The sequence below is a fragment of the Netta rufina genome (genome assembly GCF_964035555.1).
Source record: "Netta rufina genome assembly, chromosome: 21".
Taxonomy (NCBI): Eukaryota; Metazoa; Chordata; class Aves; order Anseriformes; family Anatidae; genus Netta; species Netta rufina.
Window position 1 is genome coordinate 1,208,219 of NC_140145.1, and position 22,299 is coordinate 1,230,517.

The 22,299-nt window shown below is 48.1% G+C and overlaps 1 protein-coding gene across 1 annotated transcript in view; it reads right to left on the reverse strand.

Annotated features, from left to right (window-relative positions):
• Positions 1-22,299, reverse strand: part of RNF43 (ring finger protein 43) — a gene marked incomplete at both ends in the record, with an annotated part of 61,375 nt that overhangs the window by 12,939 nt on the left and 26,137 nt on the right. The window contains 2 exons of the mRNA XM_084299746.1: positions 68-142; positions 4,460-4,582. Coding sequence (XP_084155872.1) covers positions 68-142; positions 4,460-4,582 — 198 coding nt within the window. The remainder of the gene's footprint in view (positions 1-67; positions 143-4,459; positions 4,583-22,299) is intronic.

A 22,299-nucleotide genomic window follows, 5' to 3' on the forward strand; every position in this document is an offset into this window, starting at 1 on the left:
CCTGTGCACATTTAGGGATGTGACAGGGGCACTGCAATTTGTTTGGTAATATCAGTGAGGTCTGTACCTGATCAGCAGCGCTTTCATCATCGGTAATGTCAAAAAGGATAGCACGGGCTCCACGTTCCCCTGCCAGCTTTGCCTGTCCAAAAGAACAGAAGCTTGAGTAGACATTTTATATTTTACATCTATATTAACATCTACCATTTGGATATGCATTTGCCTCCCTGGCTCTTCACAGGAGAAAGAAACACCTGCTGCTTAGACTGACAAAATAGCTTACACCCTCATTTCTGATTTGTGTTGAGCTGCAGTGAAACCAGTGTCTGCTCTTGCTACAGCTCTAGCACTCATGGAAGGTTTCCCCACACAGTTTCAGACACAAATTTGTTGGTGTGCTTGCAGTCACAGAAACCCATAAACCTAGACACCAAATCCCCTGCATGTCTGTGCCATGGGCCCCTTTGCTTCAGAGCTGGGTTGTTGGGGAGATCTGCAGCTCCATTAGCACTGCTCACTGCTAGACAAGCCTCCTGTCCCAGGAGAGCAGGGACTGCCAGAGGTCCCCAGCTCCCACTGCAGCTGCACCAGCTGGGGGCTGTCTATAGGACCAACTCTCATATACATTGCTCTCTCTGATCCCTGGTCCCCACATTCATCAGGGAGACGTGATCCCTGGGATGCAGGTCTAGGATTAGGAGTAGGATCAACCCTGCTGTGCTCCTCACAGCCCACCTCATCATTGCAGCAGTCTGATGAGGACAGCTTTGAGGCCCACCCAAGTGAGTGTAAATACCATCCTGGTGAGGTCAAAGCACACCAAAGAACCTCATGTGGTCACCCACATTCTCCCACTGAGCCCTTCGAGCCCTTAAGGTAAGCAGAGGCAGCCTCTTGTGAAAGGGAGACAGGAACGTGAACAAAGTGCAGGGCTGGGCTGCTGTTACTCATGCGGAGTGCTTTGATTTGTGCGTCCCGAGCGCCTGTGCAAACAGGGATCTGCTGTAGCTGCTGCAGCAGTTTGCCCACTGCATTGCCAAACTCCAGCTCTGGGGGCAGAGGTCAGTGCTGCAGCTTCCCAGCTGCAATATCAAAAGCGGTGCGCTGGGAAGGACAGGGTGAGCAGCAGCCTCCGTGCTCATCAGGGAGGAGCTGGGGGCCAGGGTCAGGTGCTGTTTTGGGGGACAGGGACAGGGACAGTGATGGGAATGGAGGTGCAGATGGTGGGGAAGACTGGGGAGCTCCAGCAGGTAGGGCTGAGGGCTCTGAGTCATTGATGGGATTGGACACTCCTGGGTTTGGTAGAACAGATAGGAAAGATGGAAAAGTGGGATTAGAGGCTCAGGGCAGGGATCAGAGACTGGGGTCCTGCCTGGGATGAAAGAAACCTCAGCGTTTGCCAGCACCAAGGAACAAACAGGACTTTCAAGTAGTAACTTCCACCCATGGGAGCCAGTCAAGCTTTGATCAACAATGAAGAGCTCTACAAAGATTTTATCCTGCCAAAGACACTGATGATGGGAAAACAAACAACTGAGACTGGACAAGCGATTCTTCACAACATCTTACAGACTCCTGTTGCAAAGAACACAACCTGGTATTCACAACCTGCTTGCTGCAAGCATTTTCTGAGTGCTTGCTGTCTCTGTGACAGATCTCTTCAGCCACATGGCATAGCTACCCTTGCTCTTTGAGGACTGAAACACTTTCAGTGCAGATCTGCATTTGCACAGTGATTTAGGAGATTCCAGCAGTCTGTCAACCAGACTAGCAATCAATGTTTCACTTGGGAAAAAATATACCAAAGAATTGCAAATGATGCAGCAGCAGAAGGATAAATGAATCACTTTGATTTGACTCCAGAGGCGTCCTCCATGGCCACCTCTCCCCAAGCAGACCAGACACATTCCCTAACAATTTTAGCTTTGGGTGCTGAACTAGCACTAGAATCTCAGAGAAGAGAAGCAGAAAGTGCATCAGGCGGCTGCTGGAGTCATTCTTATGCTGGGCTTGAAAGTGCTGTCTATGCACTGCTTGGCTGGGTGACAGCTGCAGGAGAGTTTATGATAACACTTTGCACATGGCTATTTTTATCACCATTGATATAGCACTGCAATTCAACATGCAGAGTTTGGCCACAGGAAACATATGCCAAGGAAGCAAGGCTTCTGCCCCAGCATGCACCAGCCACATCCTACAGCTGCCCACCTGCTGTCAAGGAGAAGAATTGTCCAAAGCCTTTAGGACAGAGATCTGTCTGATGCTGGAGGGAAGGAGTTTGGCAGAAGCTTCAAGAGGATGGAGAAGCATCTGGACCCTGATGCAGAAGGACAGCAGTTGCAGCGGGTAGAGGAGCCAGGGTACAAGGCAAAAGGAGGGCCCAGGGATGTAGCTGTCTGAAGGAGCATTTGTCTGTATTTCATGGCTAAACTAGCCCTATGTGGGGGAGAGAGCTATGAGCATCTCCTGGTGAGATCTTGCAGCAGGAGTGCCTGCAGGCAGGATGATGACTGACATCATATTCAGCTGGATCTCAAAACCCAGGGGTGGATTCAGCTCTGGTAATAAAGCAAAGATGGCTAAAGGCCATCTATCAAGCCTCTATCAAAGTCACTCTATCAAGCCACATGCATGGCAATGAATTGAGGGTTTTATTTGCCTTGTGGGGTTAGAAGTGCTAGAGAAGGTCAGGGCTAGTGAGGATGCAGCAATGGAGCATCTCTTGTCCTCCCTGTGCTGATCTTCCTCAGCTGATCCCCAGGCTCAGTAATACACTGGTACTTGCAGTGCTGTGATCAGAGGCTGAGGCCAGAGAGGTTAAGGACAAAAGTAGCAAAACAGTTTTAAAAGTCTTCTGCTTTTATGTTCTTATATGGAATATGAATCTTTGAAGTTGCTCTTCCCTTCCTGTTCAATCTCATCCACAGTAGCTGCACTGGCCAAACCTGGCATTGCTGCCCACAGCAATGCCCACACGAGATGTGGTAGCACAACTGTTGTAACACAATGTTCACAGCTGGATGGGCACAGGACAGTTGTAGTACCCTGCTGCGCTCCCTAAAACACTTGCAGAGTCCTTGCTCTTACGTGTATCACAGGCTGCACTGGAAGCCCGTGGGTGTGCTCTTTCTCCTACCCTCCTCATGCATCATTAGCACCTTTAGGTGTGACCAGGCCATTTTGCAGGTGCAGGATAATTGACAGTAGGTCAATAACTCCTGCACACTAAGTGCTGGCTTGTGCTAACAGCTGGCATCAGCTCCAGAGCAGCAGCAAACCAAATTCAGGCTTCCATCCAGTCCAAAAAGGGGTGGGCACTGCTGTCTGACTGCCCATACGGCTGTGAGGAAGCAGCCCTGAGCTGGCAAATACGCACAGCAGTTGTCACAGCATCACATCTCCTTGCTTTTGTCACCACAGCCTCTGTTAAAAAATCTGCTGTGCAGGAAGGGCTGCTTAGTACTAATTTTACCTGCCCTCTTCAGCCGAGCTGCAGGGAGGACAGGAAAGGACCCTGTTCCCAGCACAATGTCACCACCAGCAGAAAGCAGACAACAGAGGCTACATCACCTGAATGCAATCCAGACAAAGTAGAGCTAAACAAGACTCTGTGTTTTTACAGTGCTTGTGGAAAATAATATAACATATTCTACAGAGATAATAAAAGGACATAGACTGAACCACTGAAGAAAAAAGCTAATGTTAGCTTTATCCACTCAACTTTATCAGAGACACAAAGATTTTAAGGTTTAAAATGACCCTCGTTCTCACCTGACTTCCTTATTACCAGAGAATTGTACCAGTGACCTCAACTTTTGACACAGTAACTGCCATTTCACTAAGGCACCTCTTTTGCAGAAGACCTGATCTGAAGACCTCTGGGATCTCCCATCCCTTTATAAGGTGGTGGTGGCCCTCACTGTTAAAGAGTCACTTTCTGTTTCTAGTTTGCCTGTTTTGCATTTTTCTGAATTGCTCAGTGTTGATCCTTCATGTGCCTCATCTATTGAAGTAATGCAATATAACTTTAAAAGACAGAAGACATTTTCTGTGTCCATGGTTCCCACAGCAGAGGACACCAGAAAACACAAATCCCTCCAACAGGCCAGCAAGCAATGGGAGGGTGCATAATGCGGGGCACAGGGCTGCCAGGCAGTAAAGTATACGGGATGCTGAGGTAAGGTCTGAGCTGTCCCAGAGCAGTCAAGTTAGGGAAAACTCTATACCTTTTACAAAGCCAGGAAGTACAAAAAGTAAGGAGGAATGGGTATTAGGGAAGGTTGGCACAGCGTCTCTCCCAGAGGATACTTTCTGCCAAAGTCCATGCTCTATTCTTGTTCTTTTCTCCGCCCTCCAGCAGTTCTTTCCTGCCCTGCTGCTTCCTCCAGCTCTTACTCTGTTGTGCATCACAGGTTTCATCTCCCAGGTTGGTGCCATTCAGGACTTTTTTTGCACATACCTTGTTAGCCAGCGACAGGCATGGGTTGGGATCCCGATCTGGCTGCTCAAGCTTGACAATGGTGATGAATCCCGACTCCGTGTGCTCATCCTCACTGGTGTTGCACAGGGACAGCGGGTGGGACTGCAGGACAAAAGCAAAAGAAACTCAGATCCTGGGGCTCAGCACTGCAAAGGGTGGCTTGAGCTCACTGCAAACTCTGTGTCTCAAGGATCTGCCAAGAATGTGTAGGAGACACCGCTGGGATCCCCGCAGTGGGCATTACCCACTGCAACATCCTGTGTCTGAGCATCAGTGAGGCTTTGAATGCCACAAGAAGCAAGCCACAGTTTGGTCCACCAGGGAAACATCCCAGAGAGAGGTGAAGTATCTACCATGGGCTGCACACAGGTCTGGCTTTGTCCCAGTGACATAGTCAAAGCCAGACCTGTGTGGATTCTGGGTTGGGGTGTGCAGACAGTGCTGGCTCAGCTGCTGTGGGGCTGCTGGGGCCCCAAGGCACAGGACCCACTTCCCACAGCCAGCTTGCTTGCAAGCAGCAGCGACACAATGCACAGCTCCCCAGCTTACAAGAAAAGCAAACTCCTGGTGCCCTCAGAGAATCAGCAGTTCTTGTTCCTCTGCCACCAGACTCAACAACTTTATGATGAATTTGTAGAAGAGAAGCCAAAGGAACTGTTGAAAAACTCAGAACAGGTAGCAGCAAAGAAATACCACGAATGAGAGGGGAGAAGATAAGATCCCAGTAACCACATCCCTGTGAGTCCTGGAAAAGTATTCACCACATTGTGCCAAACTGATGGCAGTGGGGAGCAGAGCTCACAGCCACCATGGGACATCCGTATGGGATGGGGTTGGGGCACCATGCCTAGGTGCACACCTCTGTGGAGCATCCTGCAGCAGGGGCCATGGCCTGCCCCAGCCTATCACAGGGACATGAGGGCAAGGTGAAGTCCTGCCAGGGGCTGAGTGCCACACTGGTCCCTGCCTGTGAAGTGTGTGATTGCTTCTGATTTTTCAGTCCGGCGGTAGAGGGAAGACAGTCTTGTGCTAAATGACGGGAGGTCGAAGGAAACTGCAATTTGGTTCTTGGCTCCCTCTGGGAAGTCCTGTCATTTTGCATGAACCTTCCCAGCTTTTCCTAGAAAAGCTGGCTGGCATCCTCCTCTGTGACTAAATTATGCTGTATAAAGCACACAGCGGTTACATTACAGAAAAAGCTATAAATACTAAGGGTGTTGGGCAGCTTTTATTAATGCATCAGTGTGGAAATGCAGGAAACGAGCAAGAAAGCTCAGCATTATAAAACAGCAGGATTAGGGCAGGCATTGCACCTGAGTGTCCAGCAGCATGTCCTACTCTGCAAGTAACTCTGCAGCAACATTCCAGTGCTGTGCAGAAAGGCAGCTGACTTGACAGGCTTAAAACAGGGGCGGGAGGGAAGCCATTTCCTGCTCTCTGACAGTTGCAATTGCAGACCTGACTGCAGAGAGTGGGAGAACGGGGCTCATTTCACCTAGCTTCAGACACGCTGATGGTGCCATTTAGCAAACAAGCGGGTCTCCCAGACACCTCATCAGCAGGAACAGGTCCTTCAAGGCAGCGCGACTCGGGAGCTGTGCAGTGCCCATATCTTGCTGCTGACAATAAAGGTGCATAGACAATTAGCCCAGATGCAGCCACCTGCATGGGACACATCAAAAGCTGAAGGAGACCGGCGGCACCTCCGTTCACTTGGAAATGCAAAATGTGCTCGCTGAGCCTGCAGGGCGTGGGGAGACAGCGCTCTGAGCTAGAGGGCAGGGAACCTGCTGGGGTGGTGCGTGGCGCTGAGGCTGGTCTGGCGCACTGCGCTGTGCCCCGCATCCCCCGGCTCCAGCCAAAGCCCAGCTCGGAGCTGACCCTGCTGGGCCCCGGAGTGCCCCTTGGCACCTGTTGGCACCTGCCTGGCTCCATCAGGGCTGAGGCTGGAGCTGCTGCCACTGGGTGCGGCCCTCGGCCGGATCCTGCCCCTCACGTCTAAGGGGAGCTTCCAGGGGGGACCCGTGGAGATCACCGCAGGGTTGTGTCCCTGAAGAAGAGGGCTTCATCACACAAACTACTACCCTGCTGAAAGCGCAGGTGCCCTGACACTCCAAAACCAGGTACTAGGAAACAAGAATGGGTCTGGCCAAACCATGAAAGCAAGTTATGATGGTGAGGACTTAAAAAGAAAGAAACAAACAAAACCCCACAAAAACATGGAGTAGCTTTGGAGGCAGGCAGAAAGACAGAAAAACCTAAACCCAGGACTCTCAGCTAACCTTCAGGAGCTAACCTTATACCCAGGTGTAAGGGATGGCACCATCGGCCTGTGCTGTGACCTGTTATACTTTGAAATCCAGCACGGCACCTGGTTAACAACCTTGTGCCTGTGACGGGCACTCCCTCATTCATCTTTCTCTTGGGGTCTTTCTTTCTAATCCATATATTAGATGAAAAATGTCAGAATGCTATATAATTCAGACTTAAAATCAGCCTTTAAGATGTTCTAGAGAACATACCTGTGCCGAGCACCACTTACTGTAAAATTCAGAGCTTGGGGTTTCTAGGGAAGCAATGAAATCTGTTATGACTTGGGAGCGCTCAGGAGAGGCTCCCAAATAACCCCGCACTTTGTTCGAGCACTGGCAGGTGTTGCCCACATGCAGATGAACACAGCTTTTAAGTGTTTGCAGTCCCCCTGGCTTTACCAACCAATGTCATTACCTTTATATTCTGTTTGCTTGACTGGGAGTTCTCTGACTGTTGGTTAATATATCATTTAATAAGCACGGAAAAACACAAAACAAGAAATGCAAAAAGCATGTCTTGTAATACTTCTAATAATTCAGAGATAACCCTCCTGATGGCTTTATCAAGCCTTCACCAGGTTGCTCCTGGAGCTCCAGGGAGCCTAAGCTGCTGGAGCACCCTGAGACACCAGTTCTGCAGCGGCAAGAGGCTTTAGAGGGTCTCATTAGTGGTGGGGTGCGATGCTGGTGAGACTTGTAGGGTAGGTAGGGGTAGAGGACATCTCCAACTGCAGCTGGCTGGTTTGGGAAGAAGTCCCACCTTCCAGTACTGCTTGGAGTTGTGTTTGACCCTTGGTGGGAATGGCTTGCTGGGTGCTATGATGTTCCTGGGGCAGGAATCTATGGAGTAAGGGCTATTCCTGTGTGCAGAGCACAGAGCAGTGTCTCTGTGACAAGGATTGCTGGGCCTGATCACAACATTAATGACAAACACGGGGAATAAGTGCAACAAGTGCTAATCTATGTTTCTGCATCCCAAATGATCTTGGGTAGCATATACGAAGTCTTGGAACCAGGTGGTAAATTGGGGGAAGACCTGCTGATGAACGCACCAAAACCTTCCTTCTGATTTTCTGTTAAGACTGGCCACTGTGGTGTTTTCCTCTTTCCCTCTGGGACACCTGATCCCTCTTGCCAAGCAAGAGTCCTTTGTTTTGTGCGTTTCTGCCAGGGACACAACTGTATCCACAAAGGGCACAGTAAGCAGCAGGGGTAAACTGAGACAGCCAGGGGAGCCACAAGCATGCAGGGGTCACTGCCCCCTGCCCCATGGAGCTGGGGCAGACAAGTGGCTCCCTCATTATTCTGTAAGGAGTCCTTAACCAGGCACCTCTGGAGGCTGAGAGTCCGGGTGCTTTCCTCAGCATTCTGTAAAAAGACGAACAGGAGGCAGTCAGGAGGGATTCTTCGTATCTCATCCACCCAAGCAACATGCCCCACTCGTCTTCACTCCAGATCACTGCCCCTGGCCATTGCATTTGGCGTGAGTGATCATGGCTGCGCATTGTGCTCAGAGGACAAGCACGCTCTAAAAATAATCTAAGGATCAAACAGCAAACCAAATATTATTTGATTCCTTGATGCAGACAGGACTCTTGCCCCAGCTGCTGGCCCTTGCCACTCACTGGGCTGCAGTCAGCATCCCTCACTCCCTCTGATGCAGGCCCATGCACAGGTGGCTGCAGAGTGGCTCACTGACTGCAGGACTGACAGACGGGCTTCTCCAGGCAGGGGTCCCACATCCTGGGCGCTCTCCCAGCCTGGGGATGTCTGTGGCACCCACTGCTACAACCAAGAAGTCATTGTTCCTTACAGAAAGCCTCTCAGACCTAGAGAGGCAGGGCAGTCAGGCCTGTCAACCCCCTGGCTCTGTCACTCCATTTCTCCTTGTCACCACATCCTGCTCGCTGCCTGCACAACAGGATGCAGAGATCCTCTGCATGTGTATGAGCTTGCTGCCACTTTTTTCCCATTTCCTTACCCTATGGCATCTCCTTCTTTCCTATCTGTACCACCATACCACCGCCCTTCGAATACCAAACTTTTCTTTCTCACTTACCCTCACAGCCTTCCCCGCTCTCCCACGACCCATTACCTGCACACCAGCCCGTCCATCCCACCACGCCAGCAGCGCTCATATGATGGGCTTGGCGCTGCTGGTGTGGAGGCTGCTGAGAAAGGACCCTGCCCGTGCAAATGCCCTGCAGAAAGGCAGGCACAGAGGCATGCTAGATGCTCATAGAGGGCTTCATTTATAAAACAGCAGAAAAAAAGGTGACCCTCAGAGGTAATCTAGCCCACTTTTCTGCCCTAAGGCAGGATCAGCCAGACCTAAAACATTCCTCAGAGACACTTGCTTAACCTGTTTTCAAGACCTCTAAAAATGGAGACTACTCACCCATCCCAGGCAGTCCTGTCCAGGGCTGCATTCTCCTCTGCACAGTAAAGTATTTTCTAATGCTTTATCTGAATCATTCCTGCTGCAGTTCAAGATAATTAATTCACATTGAATCAACTATGCCCATGGAAAATACATTATTTGCTGTCCTTTTCTGAGAACCCTTTAAACATATCTACTCACAGCAGAGAATGTGGGGACGAGGCTGGAGAAGCAGTCCCAAACAGCAAAGCCAGAGAATTACTATCCTTGGTTTTCTCTTTAAGGGAATATTTCATACACGATCTTCATAAGGAATAAGTCAAAAGGATTGATTTGATTTGAAGTGTCAGTAAAAATCTTATAACCAACCAATAAGAGGCATGGAAGAGAACAGTACAAGACAGTGTTCATCAAAGGGCTCTAATAGAAACCATGAGCTGAACTGGTGAACTGTTAACAGCAGCATATAACTGATCACTAAACTGATTACAGTACCAGAAAAATGGAAAGCAGCACATACAAGGCTTAACTTGAAGAATTTGAAGGTGATGCAGGGAACAGCAGATCAATAATACTGCCTTCCCTGCCAAACAGAGACAACAGCACTTTTGGAAAAACAAAATCAGGCTCCACAGACCTACGGGATTCCTTGAAGCAACCACCAAGTAGGAGACGAAAGGTAGTTCAGCTAATATTGTACACTGATATCTCCTTTTCTTTTCTTTAAAAGGACAAAGCTATGAAAGATGCCAGGATATTACACAGTACTAACTAAAACAGAAAAGCAGATCATTCTTTACAATGGAGCGAACTTAGCAGTACAGCCCCGGCAGTACACTGTACGGTCTGAATGTTTTCACAAAGGGTTTGGAAAATGAGAGGAATGGTAAAGTGGCTGAATTTCTCAATAACACATACATATTAAAGTTGGTAAATATTAAAACTGGTTATAAAGGGATCTCATGATACTGAGTGATGTAATGACAAAATGTTTAATAAACAAATAAATAATCAAACAGCTATTTTATGCAAAGATGAACTCTAGGTTAGTTTTTAACACGCAGAAAGTTCTCAGAGTAATTGCGAGGAGTTTTATAGAAGCAGCTGTTGGATCATTCAAAGCAGTCAAAAGTTAAATAGACTATTAAGCATTACTCTAAAAGAATTGAAAAAAAAAGCACACCTACTAGATAAAGCTGCAGTATGTCAACAGCTTTGATATTACAAGAAGTTCTGCTCACTTCATATTAAACAGAAGGGACTATTTGTGTAGAAGAGATTAAACAAACAAGAATTCTTTAGCTTTGAAGAGATGGGATATGCTAGAGCTACATAAAATCATGAAAAATATGGAGAAAGGAAGTTGAGCATGATTATTTACTATTTCCCAAACAAAACAACTAGGGCCATCAAATGAAATTATCAGGTAGGAATTTTCAAACAAACAGAAGTGGAGCTGACTCGCGGTACAGTCAAATGGCAGGACTCATTCTCACAAGATGTTGGGAATGCCAAAAGTATGGGTTAAAAATCAATTAGACAAATCCATGGAACAGGAAGCCACGAAGGGCTGTTTAACGCAAAGAGACAGATGCAAGCCCTGGCTCGGGCCGCACTGAGCACAGCCTGCCCAAAGCTGGAGTGATGCAGAGGAGCATCATTCGGTAGATGCCCTTTCCCTCCATGTTTTCCCCACATGTTTGAAAGCAACTACCATCAGAAGCAGGACACCGGGCACAGCGAACCTTCAGTGGGACTTGGGTAGGGATGTGTTATGCATCATGTTCTCATTCCTCTCTTTTTCAGGCCAGTCTCCCTGAGCTGTTCTTAATTGGTGCTAGGTGTTCAGAAGCGAAGCCTTTGGCCTCAAACCCATCCTTGCAGGCAGGGGCTGCACACCTTCCCACTACTCCTGGCCTGGCCCCTTGAGTGCTGTCAAAATGTGCCCAGCACCATTCCACCTCGGCACTGCCCACCACCCTCCTCCCCACGTGAGAGCCCCGCTTCAGGACAGCACCGTGGGAGGTGTGGGGGAACCTTTGCCACAAATATTTGGGCTAGAAAGCAAATAATGTATTAAAGGTGAGATTTTTGGCCAGTGCCAGAGAGCTTGGAGAGCTTCCTCCACCCCACAGGTTCCTGCTAAACACAGGCAGGGCCCGCTGCTGCCTCACCTATGGGAAGCAGCTTTGTGATTCCTGGCTTTGACCCAGCACCAGCTCTCTGCCATTGCTCTCACTGCCGACTTCATCCCTTTTACTCCTGCACATGACTTTGGGGGCATACTCAGGTGTGCAAGGCCTGGAGAAGCGTGCGCTGACTTTTTCAGGTCGGTAAGCCCTTGCACTGCTGCAGCTCATGCTGAGAGCATTTAGCACGTGCTGCTGGTGCAGCAGGGTACAGCGAATGTAAGTGCTGTGCTGGAAAGGCTCCCTTGCAAGGGAGCTGCACAACAAAACAGAAGGGAGCCTGGCAACGGCAAGGAGATAAGCAAGTAGCCTAAAGCATGGCCAGTGGTGGCCTCTTGAGGGTACGCAGCATCTTAAGCGCTGTTGTGCCATCTCTGCTTATCATTTGGAGATACCTCCTCCCCAGTGACCTACTTGCTTCACCCAGATGTTGTGGGTGTCACAGAGCATGAGCTTGTGAGGGCTGAATACAGATGGTTCTGTATTTGTGGATATCAGGGCCTACATTGGTTAGTCCTTATCCATGTTGAGTGTCTGTCAGTGAGGTTCTAAGCTAAATAAATATTTCTTCAAAGGTTATATTCCTTCATAGGTTTCAAAAGAGCAAGCAGAACTGCACTACTACCTTCCTTCTTTGCTGCTAAAACTGACCTCCTTGTGAGAATTACTGAGCAAGATCCTTTGCTGAGGTCTACCAGGAGATGGAGACCAGGATCCTGTGATAGCATTGCCACAGGAAGGAGCAAGGGAGATGTACCAGCTCTGGAAGCTAGGCATGCAACTGCGTGGCACACCTCCAACAAGCGTCAGTGCACAAACACCGTCACAAATGCTGACACCAGGGAAACCTGGGACCTCTGCATGGCAGGGGTGGAACATGGCACATGCACTTCCCCGGTCTTCTCGGTTACATGCTGCGTCACTGAGATACTGAGAGCCCTTAGCAGGCTCAGTCTGCAATGCCTGGCAGTGCTGTGCTCTGGTAGCTCTGGGCGAACCCAGTGCATGCTGCTACCAACTACACTGCCCTGCTGGGACAGCCCCAGTCACCAGAGCCTCCTGCCCAGTCTCCTCCAGCGCTCATACTGAATGAACACGTTTGTCCCTGTACAAGAGAGGCTCTTCCCAATTTATCTGAATGCTTCTCCTATACCAGATCAGCAGAAAGCCCCTCTTACACAAAGATCACTCCAATTTGTAGTTGTCCCTCTACTTGAAGGCATAGTCACAGGAAAGAGGGAATGCTACAAAAAGGCTGGTATCAGAGATGCTTCCAGGAGGCTGGCACACAGCTACAGTGGAGTTGCTGTGACATGCTGCTGGAAGGGTGTATAAAAATGAGGAAGGATGAGGCACGGAGATGAAGTGAACCTAAGAAAAAGAAAACAGAGACAGCTAGTTTGAAAACAAAGAGCATGGAAGAGTATATCAAGGGGCCTGAGGAAAAATTGCAGCTTCCATGACTCCTGGGCATGAAGCCTAGCCATCAGGATATGGGGTTTTTTAATTTCCCCGCATAAAGTTTCAAGACCTGTTATAAAAGCAAACACACCTTACCCACATGTGAGTCACAGACAAACACATACACTGATAACAAACGCATTATTCTTAGAGAGACTCAGGTCCTACCTCAACATGTGAATAGCTCAGACGAGCATCCTAGTCCCCTGAAGGAGTGGCAAGAGGTGGGAGAGGAGACAAAGGACCTACATGCTGCCAATGCGATAGTCCTGCGTGTTCCCTTAGCGTGCTCATGAGCTTTGGCCTATATAACAATTCATCAGTGCCCGAGAATTTGGTACCATAAATCAACCCCTAATCAATGACTGCATCTCCTTCCCCTTCTCATTACAAAGCTGGTGAGCAACAAAGAGAAGTGCTGAACCTCAACAGGGACATTTACTTGATTATCCCATACTCAGGATTAGATGTGTTAGGTGAGTCACAAAGCCTGGATCTTTTCCGTTTAATTGCACAAGCATGGCCATGATACTGGAGAAAACTCTCACTACACACCTCACTGTCCTGCTGCCAGCTCTGCTGGAGTTTGCTCTCCTACAGACAGAGAGGTCAGACATAGGGGAAGCAAGTGTCACTTGTTCTAGTGTGGCCACCACAATGATAATATGAGCCAGCAGGGGAATTTTTGGAAAAGTTTCATCATGTCACATTTCAAGATGTCTGGTTAAACTCTCTCTCTCTGCTCCAGACATCCCCTTTGGAATATCAAAGGTAAAGGGAGGTTCTCTGGTCAGCCCTGACTCACGCCGCTAAATGAAAGTAAAGGCAAGCCAGCCCACGTCACGGGAGAACAGCTCATGCTCCTGCTGCCTCCAAGCACGCAGCAGACAGCCTGAGAGTCAAGACCAAGTGAACTGCATCCAACCCATGCTTACCTGCCTGCCCCATATATTTTAGAGGGCTCAGCTTGTTCTCCATTCTGGGGGAAAATGCCACCAGTAATCTCCATGCTCCAAGGCTCTCTTACACAATGGTCTGCTGCACTGTGCTGACCCCTTTCAGAGCCTGGAGGATAAAGCTGTTCTACAATACTTGTCTCCTGAGCAAGAAATCTTGCCCTCATCAACAGGCAAGACCCCAACTGTGTGGACAGCACTGGCATCCTTCCTGTCACTCCAAGTGCAAATCTGTGCTGTCACACACAGCACAAAGCTGTCTGGTCCCTCAGGTCCAGCTTAGGGGTGGCAGAGATCCATGAAGTCTTCCACACTGGATATATCAAGCACCTTTACAGAAGAGAGTTCTGATCCCCAGAGCAACTGCAGTAATGGGCCAGATGCAAACACTCACCCAAACCCAGATCTCTTTACCACCCAGACTGGAATCACAGAATCACAGAATGTTAGGGATTGGAAGGGACCTTGAAAGATCACCTAGTCCAGTCCCCCTACAGAAGCAGCCTAAAGTGGGTTTCAAAGTTAAAGCCTTGAAAGTGGATGCCAGAAAGATCATTCTTGCTCTTCTAGAAAGGGGATAACAGATCTAGAAGAGCAAAAATGACACGGAAATTCTCTGTGGGGCAGATTATGCCATAATTTCTTCTGAAGCATCACACATCTCCAGGAGGGCCAAACAGCTCTTGGAAGGAGACCATGGGGTTCTCTCCATGCTGACGTGGACTGGGGAGTCCTCCAGTGCTCTTCTTGAGATGGTGCTCAGCAGCAGTGTGGTCTCGACTGTTGCTCAGGGGTGGCAGGGACCTGATGTGGGCCTGAACCACCAGCGTGGCCACTTCCAGAGAAACCAGCAAATATGCAGGGAAGCCTTACTGGGCCACTATCGAAAGACGAGCCTTTGTCACCAGCCTGTGCTCACCAGGGAAGAGCCACAGGGATGTGGCGGGCAGGGGGGCAGGAGACACCCCTGCTGAGGCTTCCCGAGCTGTGCACCAGAAGGGGAAGGCGGGAACGTTGTCTGATTCCCGAATCCCATCCCCTCCCCCTGGAATATCCCTGGGCTCCACGGCCTCAGCCAGGTGCAGAACAAAAGGAAACTAATGATTTAGTTATTGCTCTAGCGCTGAAGGTTTGAAGGTCAGCCATTCAGCGCGGCGCTCATTGTATGACCAAGCACTGCCTGCCCTGCCTACAGACCTGCAGCTACAGCCAGCGCAGCAGGGGCCGGCACTGTACGGCTGGCTTCTGAGCGGGGAGATGAAAGGCTTCTTCTAATGTAATAACTGACGGCCTCTTCAGTGCCGTTTGAACTGTTTACAGACTGAGTTAACGATTACAGGCAATGTGTATCTTGGCCGCTGCCCAAAATTCTTACCCGCCCGTCAGATATTATCAAAGAGCCCTTCACTGATCGCCTGGAGTCCTTCCAAAGCTCAGCGCTGAAACGCCGGCAGAGAGGAGGGGCCTTCAGCACTCGCTCCTGAAGCCCAGGCTAACAAGTCACAGGGCTGCTCTGGCAAGGTGTCCTGGGGAGTTCTGCAGGGACACAGCAGCACTGGCTGGTCCCTAACAGCCCTGGCGCAATGCTTGTTGTGCAGGGCAGGCTCTGCCCTGGAGGACACCACCTAGGGCTTTGCCTGTGTTGGTTTGGTCTTCCAGGCTTCACTTAGACAACACAACAGGGCTGGTGAGCCGTAGCTGCCCGGGTTTCCCCGTGCCCTGCCTGCACGAGGCCACTGTTGTCTGCACCTTGCTCTTTACACGCTGTCTGTGTAGCCTGGGTGGTTGTGTTAATGCCAGCAGTTACACAGCTTAAAGCTACTCCTGCCAAAAGTGTTTTCAACACCCTTGTGCCTAAGAGTGTGGACAAGAACAAACCAGGTGGTGGGAGATTAGATAAAATCACTTCCATTGTTATTTGTAGTTAGAAAAATGCAGGTGTGGGTATAAGGTCTGGTTAAATTTGGTTTAGAAAACAAATCCCAGCTCTCTGGGGCAAGCTGCACAGTCTGGAAATACAGTTGAAATGAAGGGATGAAATCAAGAACTGGCAAGCAGCTCTAATTACAGCCAAATAACACAGAGCCACATTCAAGTAACACTGAGGCTACACAGCAAACTGCTTCCGAGGCAGGAAATGCCACAGCTCCAGATGACTGCTCCATCCTACTGCCAGTCCTGCACCCACTGAAACCCAGAGGGGGCTTGACACTGCCTCCAGTGAAAGCAGAAATTAATCTAGGTCATGCGTTGCTCTTGGAAGGTCCTGTCATAGACAAATTCCTAAATAAACTAGGAAAAAAAAGATCCCATTTTTAGATAGAAACATCCTAATGAACTATCAGTTCCCCTTACCACCAAATTTTATGCTGGAAAATGCTTTTACATACAATTCAGTAGATAATTTGCACTGAGCTACTATGGCTTCAAGGTATCACCAGTGATCCACAGACCATTATTTTGAAACCTCTGCTTCATTCCAGCCTGGCAAGCTATACCAGGAGCATCAACTGATGTATGGCATGCCTACCAGGAGGCTGCAGCAGTGCTGGTATGCCATCAACTAAAAGCTCTTGATAGAAAAGGTTAGGGGAAAAAAGGACTAAAATTTGATACTGTGTCCCTGAAATGAGGCATGTTTGTCCCACAAAAATATGCAAAAGGGTCTCCCCTGTAGGCTGACGGGGTCCTGTCCATGACACAAAAGCTGGAGTTTCCAGCGGATGCCTTCCTGGAAGGGCTGATGCCTTGCTTCCCACGGTGCCAACTGTGTGCTTGAAATATGATGTGTGTCAGCGGGTTCCAGGCATAATGGCAAAGACTGTAGAACAGCTAAAGGAATATACACCTTGATTTTAATCATACCTCATACTGACTTCACATTGTTTTATTGCTCAAATGCAGTTGTTTTCTTTTAACAGGAATGAAAGTGGCTGGTGAAGGAGAGGAGTAAATCTCCTGTTGGATGTTGTAGCATTGCCAGGAGACAGAAATGGAGATGCAAATACATTTGCTGTGATTTGATTCAATAAAACTTGCTAGTACAGTACAGTACTCTACAAAAATTGGTTCCTCCTACGCTTACTTGCTAAGACATGAGTTCAAGCCCTCTGGGATCCGCATTTCCCTGGCTGCTATCGATGACATCACTGACATCTAAGGAGCTACAGGAATGCAGAGAATGCAGCTCCGGGCTCCTGGGGATGCTGAGCTCATTGGCTGCTACAAGAGGTAAGAAAGATGGGGTATCTGGGTCCCAGTCCTGGCTCATGTGCAGCCTTTCACTTCCTACATACATGCACATGCTATTTTTAAGTCCACACAACACATGGCAGCAAGAGGTTGCACCAGTTTAAACAGAAAAGTTTGAATTGTTTTAAAATTAATTCCATTGGTGTCTTCAGATTTTGAGTAGAAATGAGAATTTCAGCACAGGCACACAGGGTCAGTACCCCAGTCAAGATAGCCCAACAACCTGTCTCTCACTAGCCAATAGATATCACTCAGAGAGTGATCTTGCACTTATATTTTTCCATCATCCAATGGTTGGAAGCTTGGGGAATTACTGCTCTGAAGGATTTATGCAGAGCATGGTGCAGCTTGATGGATTTCACAAAAATGTCTCATTCCCTTTTTATCCATTTGTATTTTCTTGCACAAGATCTTCTGCAAATGAACCCCACAATGGATTTCAGCTAAGTCAACAGCTTTTTTTCATCAAGGAAATCCTCACAAGAGACTCCTAAGAGCAATCTCTGTTAGCTCCAAGACACACCTTTGACTACTCTATTACCAGCCTCTCTGTGTGTAGCCAAGCCTGCATCCTGGGGAGTCCAGCAACTGAAGATTTCACAGGCATTCAAAGAGCTTGGCTTACATGTTCAAAGAAGCTTGAAGTAGGTAAGCATAATTCTTCCCCTTAGTTTCAGCCTTCTGGGAGCCTCTGAAGACTCCAGCATTCATCACCAAAGGGCATGTCTCCACACAGAGGTTCTTAGGGACGAGGATGACACAGCTCTTGGCCCAGTACTCAAAAAGCTGAGGCCAAAGAGGTGAAGAAATTTCCATTTTCAGCCACCTCTGCTGCAGTGTTCAGAGTAGCACAGACATGTAAATACACAGCGTCAAGGACAAATGGGGCAGAAAGTAAAATAAATAACTTCCCTGCTTGACAGAATGTGATCCAGTAGAAGATTACCTACCTGCTGTCTTTACTTGAGGCCACACAATAATTTGACCAAATGTTACTTAGAAAAGGTACAGACTGACTGAGCTCTAAAAGCCTTTTTTTGGTCTGCAAAATGGGAATGGAGCCATCCACAGATCATTTGTTTTAGGGAATGAAAGTACGCTAGTTGCAACATCACCTCAACGGGAGAATCCAACTCTCACCAACTCACATCTCCTATAGAGGTAAGGAAGGGGGAAAAGATCTGAAAGGTGGCTGAGTGTCAGGACAATTATGATATCCAGAGTCATAGTAGTTAGGACTGAAAAAAGTTTTGAAAGGAAAAAAGCCCTCCTGCTTGCAGGAGGGAAGGCTCTCTCATCTCTTATTACTGCGGATTAGAAGACCTAATGGAAGGAACTGTCAGCCTGGCACCGGCCAGTTCTTTGTTTTCTGATGTTTTGTAACAAGAAAAGGTTCTCTCATTCCTGCCAAAGAAAGGCCACTGGAAAAGAGGATCTAGCACTCTCTAGAGTTTCTGATATGGCTTCTTGGTGAAAAAAAAAATATACTCCATTGTGTAAAATCAGACATCTATACCTTGAATTGATGCATGCAAACTCCCAGTTCCTAGGCTTGCTTGCCTTTCCTCCTGGCTTTGGAATGGAGGTGGTTGTTACAATCTCAGATTCTGTCTCTGTACAGATTCTGTCTCTGTACATATCTGCTGCTTTTCATCTTTTTGTGTTCTCCCTCACTAGGGCAGGATGTTTGATTAAGGGTTTATTAGATAGCCATGCTGGAAGCACAGAGAACATTGTTTGTTGTTGTTTTTGTTTGTTTGTTTGTTTTTGTTTTGTTTTTGTTTTTTAAAGTTGTATCTCATCCTTCCATGCCATAAGACTCCATACTTCTGCCCTGCCACAGCTGCCCATTTCCCCGGGAAGGACACGGCTTGCTCTCATAGCTCCACTACAGTGCCACACCCAGAACACAAAAAGTGAATCTGCAGCTCTTTTTTGCAGAAAGCAAACTCTTCAAACATCTGAGCCTCACTGGCATTGATGCTACCATGTGGGAACTGCTGATGTGTCTGTTCACTACTGTGCAATGTCTGGAAGGGACAACTCTTCATTACAGTTCAGCTGATTTCTCCAGCAGTACAATTCAGTTGATTTTCCCACCAAACCTCCCTATGTTATATTGAATAATGTGCATTTGCACTGCCTAGTAAGCCAAGTTCTTGGTTTCCTCATGCAATCTGCATTACTGTCATTCTGTAAGGACAAAAAGCCATTGTAGCCAAAACCTTTAAGCCTGTAGAGCACTGCTTCGATGGTTTCTGTTATATTAGGCATCAGTGCAGCACTTGAGAACACAGGGATAAATCATTAACAAGTCATTATTGTTCACAGGTATTTTTGGCAGGAAACCACTGAGGTCAACTTGGACAAACTGCTGTGGGGTAGTGGGGGTGGCACTTTTCCTGGAGGAGCACTCAAATCCTTGTCTAATGCCGTAAAAATAGTGTGGAAGTCACCTTCATTACTGAATCTCATAGACATGAAGAGTGTCAAAGTCCCTCCTTCCCACTCTTCTGGCCTATGCTTTCTTCCCAAGTCTGTGATCAAGTCCTTACGTCTGTAAAGTGCCTGCCATTCTTCTGGTACATACAAAGTGACAACACTTTTAATCATGAGCACCCCTCACAGTGTGGGCAGGCTGACAGCCCAGACAATATTTTTCATTTACCAATCCTATAATCTCATAGATCACATCAATCACTTATGTTAGCAGGGCTGGGGATTTCCCAAATACTGCTTCTCCTAGAGATTTGTCCAAGTATGACTGTTTCTCATTCTTTGGAAACCTGCAGAGGCGTCACTTCTGTACAACTGTATCAATCATCCCTCCAATCCCCAACAAAAATCATCATCTGCACATGCAATACAATGCTCCTTTTCCTGCAGGGGTACATGCATGTGTGTGTGGAGGGGGTATGAATTCATAAACTGTTTGCTCCCGGTGCCACCCCTGCTGGCACACAGCTGAGCAACCATCTGAAAACCCTTTCCATAGTTAATATTCTGGACGCTGATCTGTACTCCCAGCTTCTAGCACTGTCAAACACTCCAGCTCCATGAAACGCTATTTATTCTCGTTGTCATTCAGTTTCCTGCTTTGGTGGCCAGCTGGCCACTGACCCCCTTGTTATTTAGCTGTTGTAAATCAAGTGCCAAAGGACACTTTCAGAGCATCATGATGTGGCAATCCCTCCGACTATGTGGATGTGGTCGTTTTAAAATTAAGTAAGCAAACAATTCTGACACAAACAGCTCAAAGGCTGCTCAGTGCATGCTCCTGGCTGGGAGATACAACATCAAGATGGGTCTGCCTTTGAAGTCCTAAAAATCTCCTACAAAATGCGATGGAGTCAGCCCAGCTGCTCAGATGGTTTCCTGCCCAGCCAGTTCTGAACAGCTTGGTGGTGATTTTTTGCTAAGGAAAAGTACTTTCAACTTTGACATTTGAAAACTGCCTTTCATAAGCACAAAAAAAAAAAAATCCTTTCCAAACACTCCAGCTTCTGGACACATTTGTGGAAGCCAAGAAAACTTCTCAGGTAACTGAGACCACACTTCCATCTTTCTCTAAAAATACTGACCCCACCATTATAAACCCAGGTAGGGACATTTGTATTACAAAGTGAAGCAACAGCTGCTTTACAAAAGCCTGAAGCATGTTTAGGTAACTCAAAACAGTTTTTCTGCCCAGCCTGAGGTTGCCAGCCCCCCAGAGCTGAAGGGATCACTCGGCATATCCCAAGAATGGAGGCTGTGCCTCCAGCTGGGGGTCTTTTGTTTAGTGGGTGACATTGGTAGTAGGGTGATGGTTGGACCAGACAATCTTGAAGGTCTTTTCCAACCTTAATAATTCTATGACATTCTTCAGCCACCTTCCTACTGCCCTGCCCATCTTCATCCTGAAGCAACAGATGGGCTGCTTGAGCCTGTTTTCTGCAGAAGTTTTTGTTTTAAGAGGATGAAAACATAGATGTAATCGCAGCCTGACAGGACAATGAAATGAAGAGCAGCTGTCTGCTTCACAGTAGGACTATGAGACCTGGGCTACAAGCAAGGCCATCATATGCACAGAAAGTATGGAAACAGAAGCAGTTAACATGTCAGTCACCGAAGATGACACTACAGGACATCTCTCTGCTATAAAAATAGCAAGTTCTCTGTCTCCTAGTACAAACCATTTGTAACAGTGATGGCAGACGGGTATCTCCTTCAGGAAATACTGGTGGCAGCCATGTTTCAGAGCATGTAGAGCCCGCATGCCAACCACCCATGTTTCACACTCCTGAGGACAGGATGACATCTGTTCTTCCCAGCTGCAAGGCCAGGAGAGGAGCCCTCAGGAACAGCCATGGGCCATGAGCAGTCTCCAAGAACTTCACTTGCAGAGACAAATTAAATTTGTTGGTCACCCACATCTTCAAAAATGTGGGTGAAAATCAATCCCTGCAAAACCCACAGTATACTTCCTTCTTCTTTTTCTAGTTTTCACACAGTTCTCAGATTTGGTGTTGATGAGACCTCCCCTCCCCAGGCTCTCACAACACTCTCTTTCTGCATGTCTGCACAGAAGAGGAGATTTGGGATGGGGCTGCTATCAAAGAGGCTTTGACTAGACAGGCCTTCCCTGGAGCAATGACTGATAGCATTCAAATAAAATCCTTCTGAGTCTGATATGGTCCTATTGACTCTGAAACTATCAGGGATCTTCACATGATGGCACATCCAATGGAGATACTCAAGCACATTCACTGAAACTAAAGGAAGCAGTCTTCTTGGTCTCCAAGAGCACCTACTAGGGATCCTCCCTTTCTTTCTAGGGGCTGTCTGTCATTTTGTTCAATTTCTATGACTTCTGGAGCAGAGCCCAGGAGCTTTATGAGCTTCAGAGTGCTCCCACATTCATCTGCTCTGTCCCAGCATGGCCGTGCCACTGGCTGCCATCCCCTGCTTTCACCCCCAGGCTTCATTCCGGGCCCTCACAGATTTCCCTGGTCCTTCAAAACCCCCTTCATATCCAGGGACCAGGGCCGAACATCAGTTGATTATAAAACAATTTCTTTTGTTGATAGAAAATTCTTTTCAGGGCGTGAACAGCAGGAGAAAGAAAGGGTTCCTCTGAACTGTGCGCTTGCTGGAAACCCCCGAGGGCAAGAATCCGATCCCTGTCTTTGAGGCGAGCAGGCCTGTCTGTACAGGCCGCAGGAGCCCAGGAGAGCTTTGTGCGCACACGGCCGACACCAACACCCGTCAGCCTCCTCCTCGCCGGCAC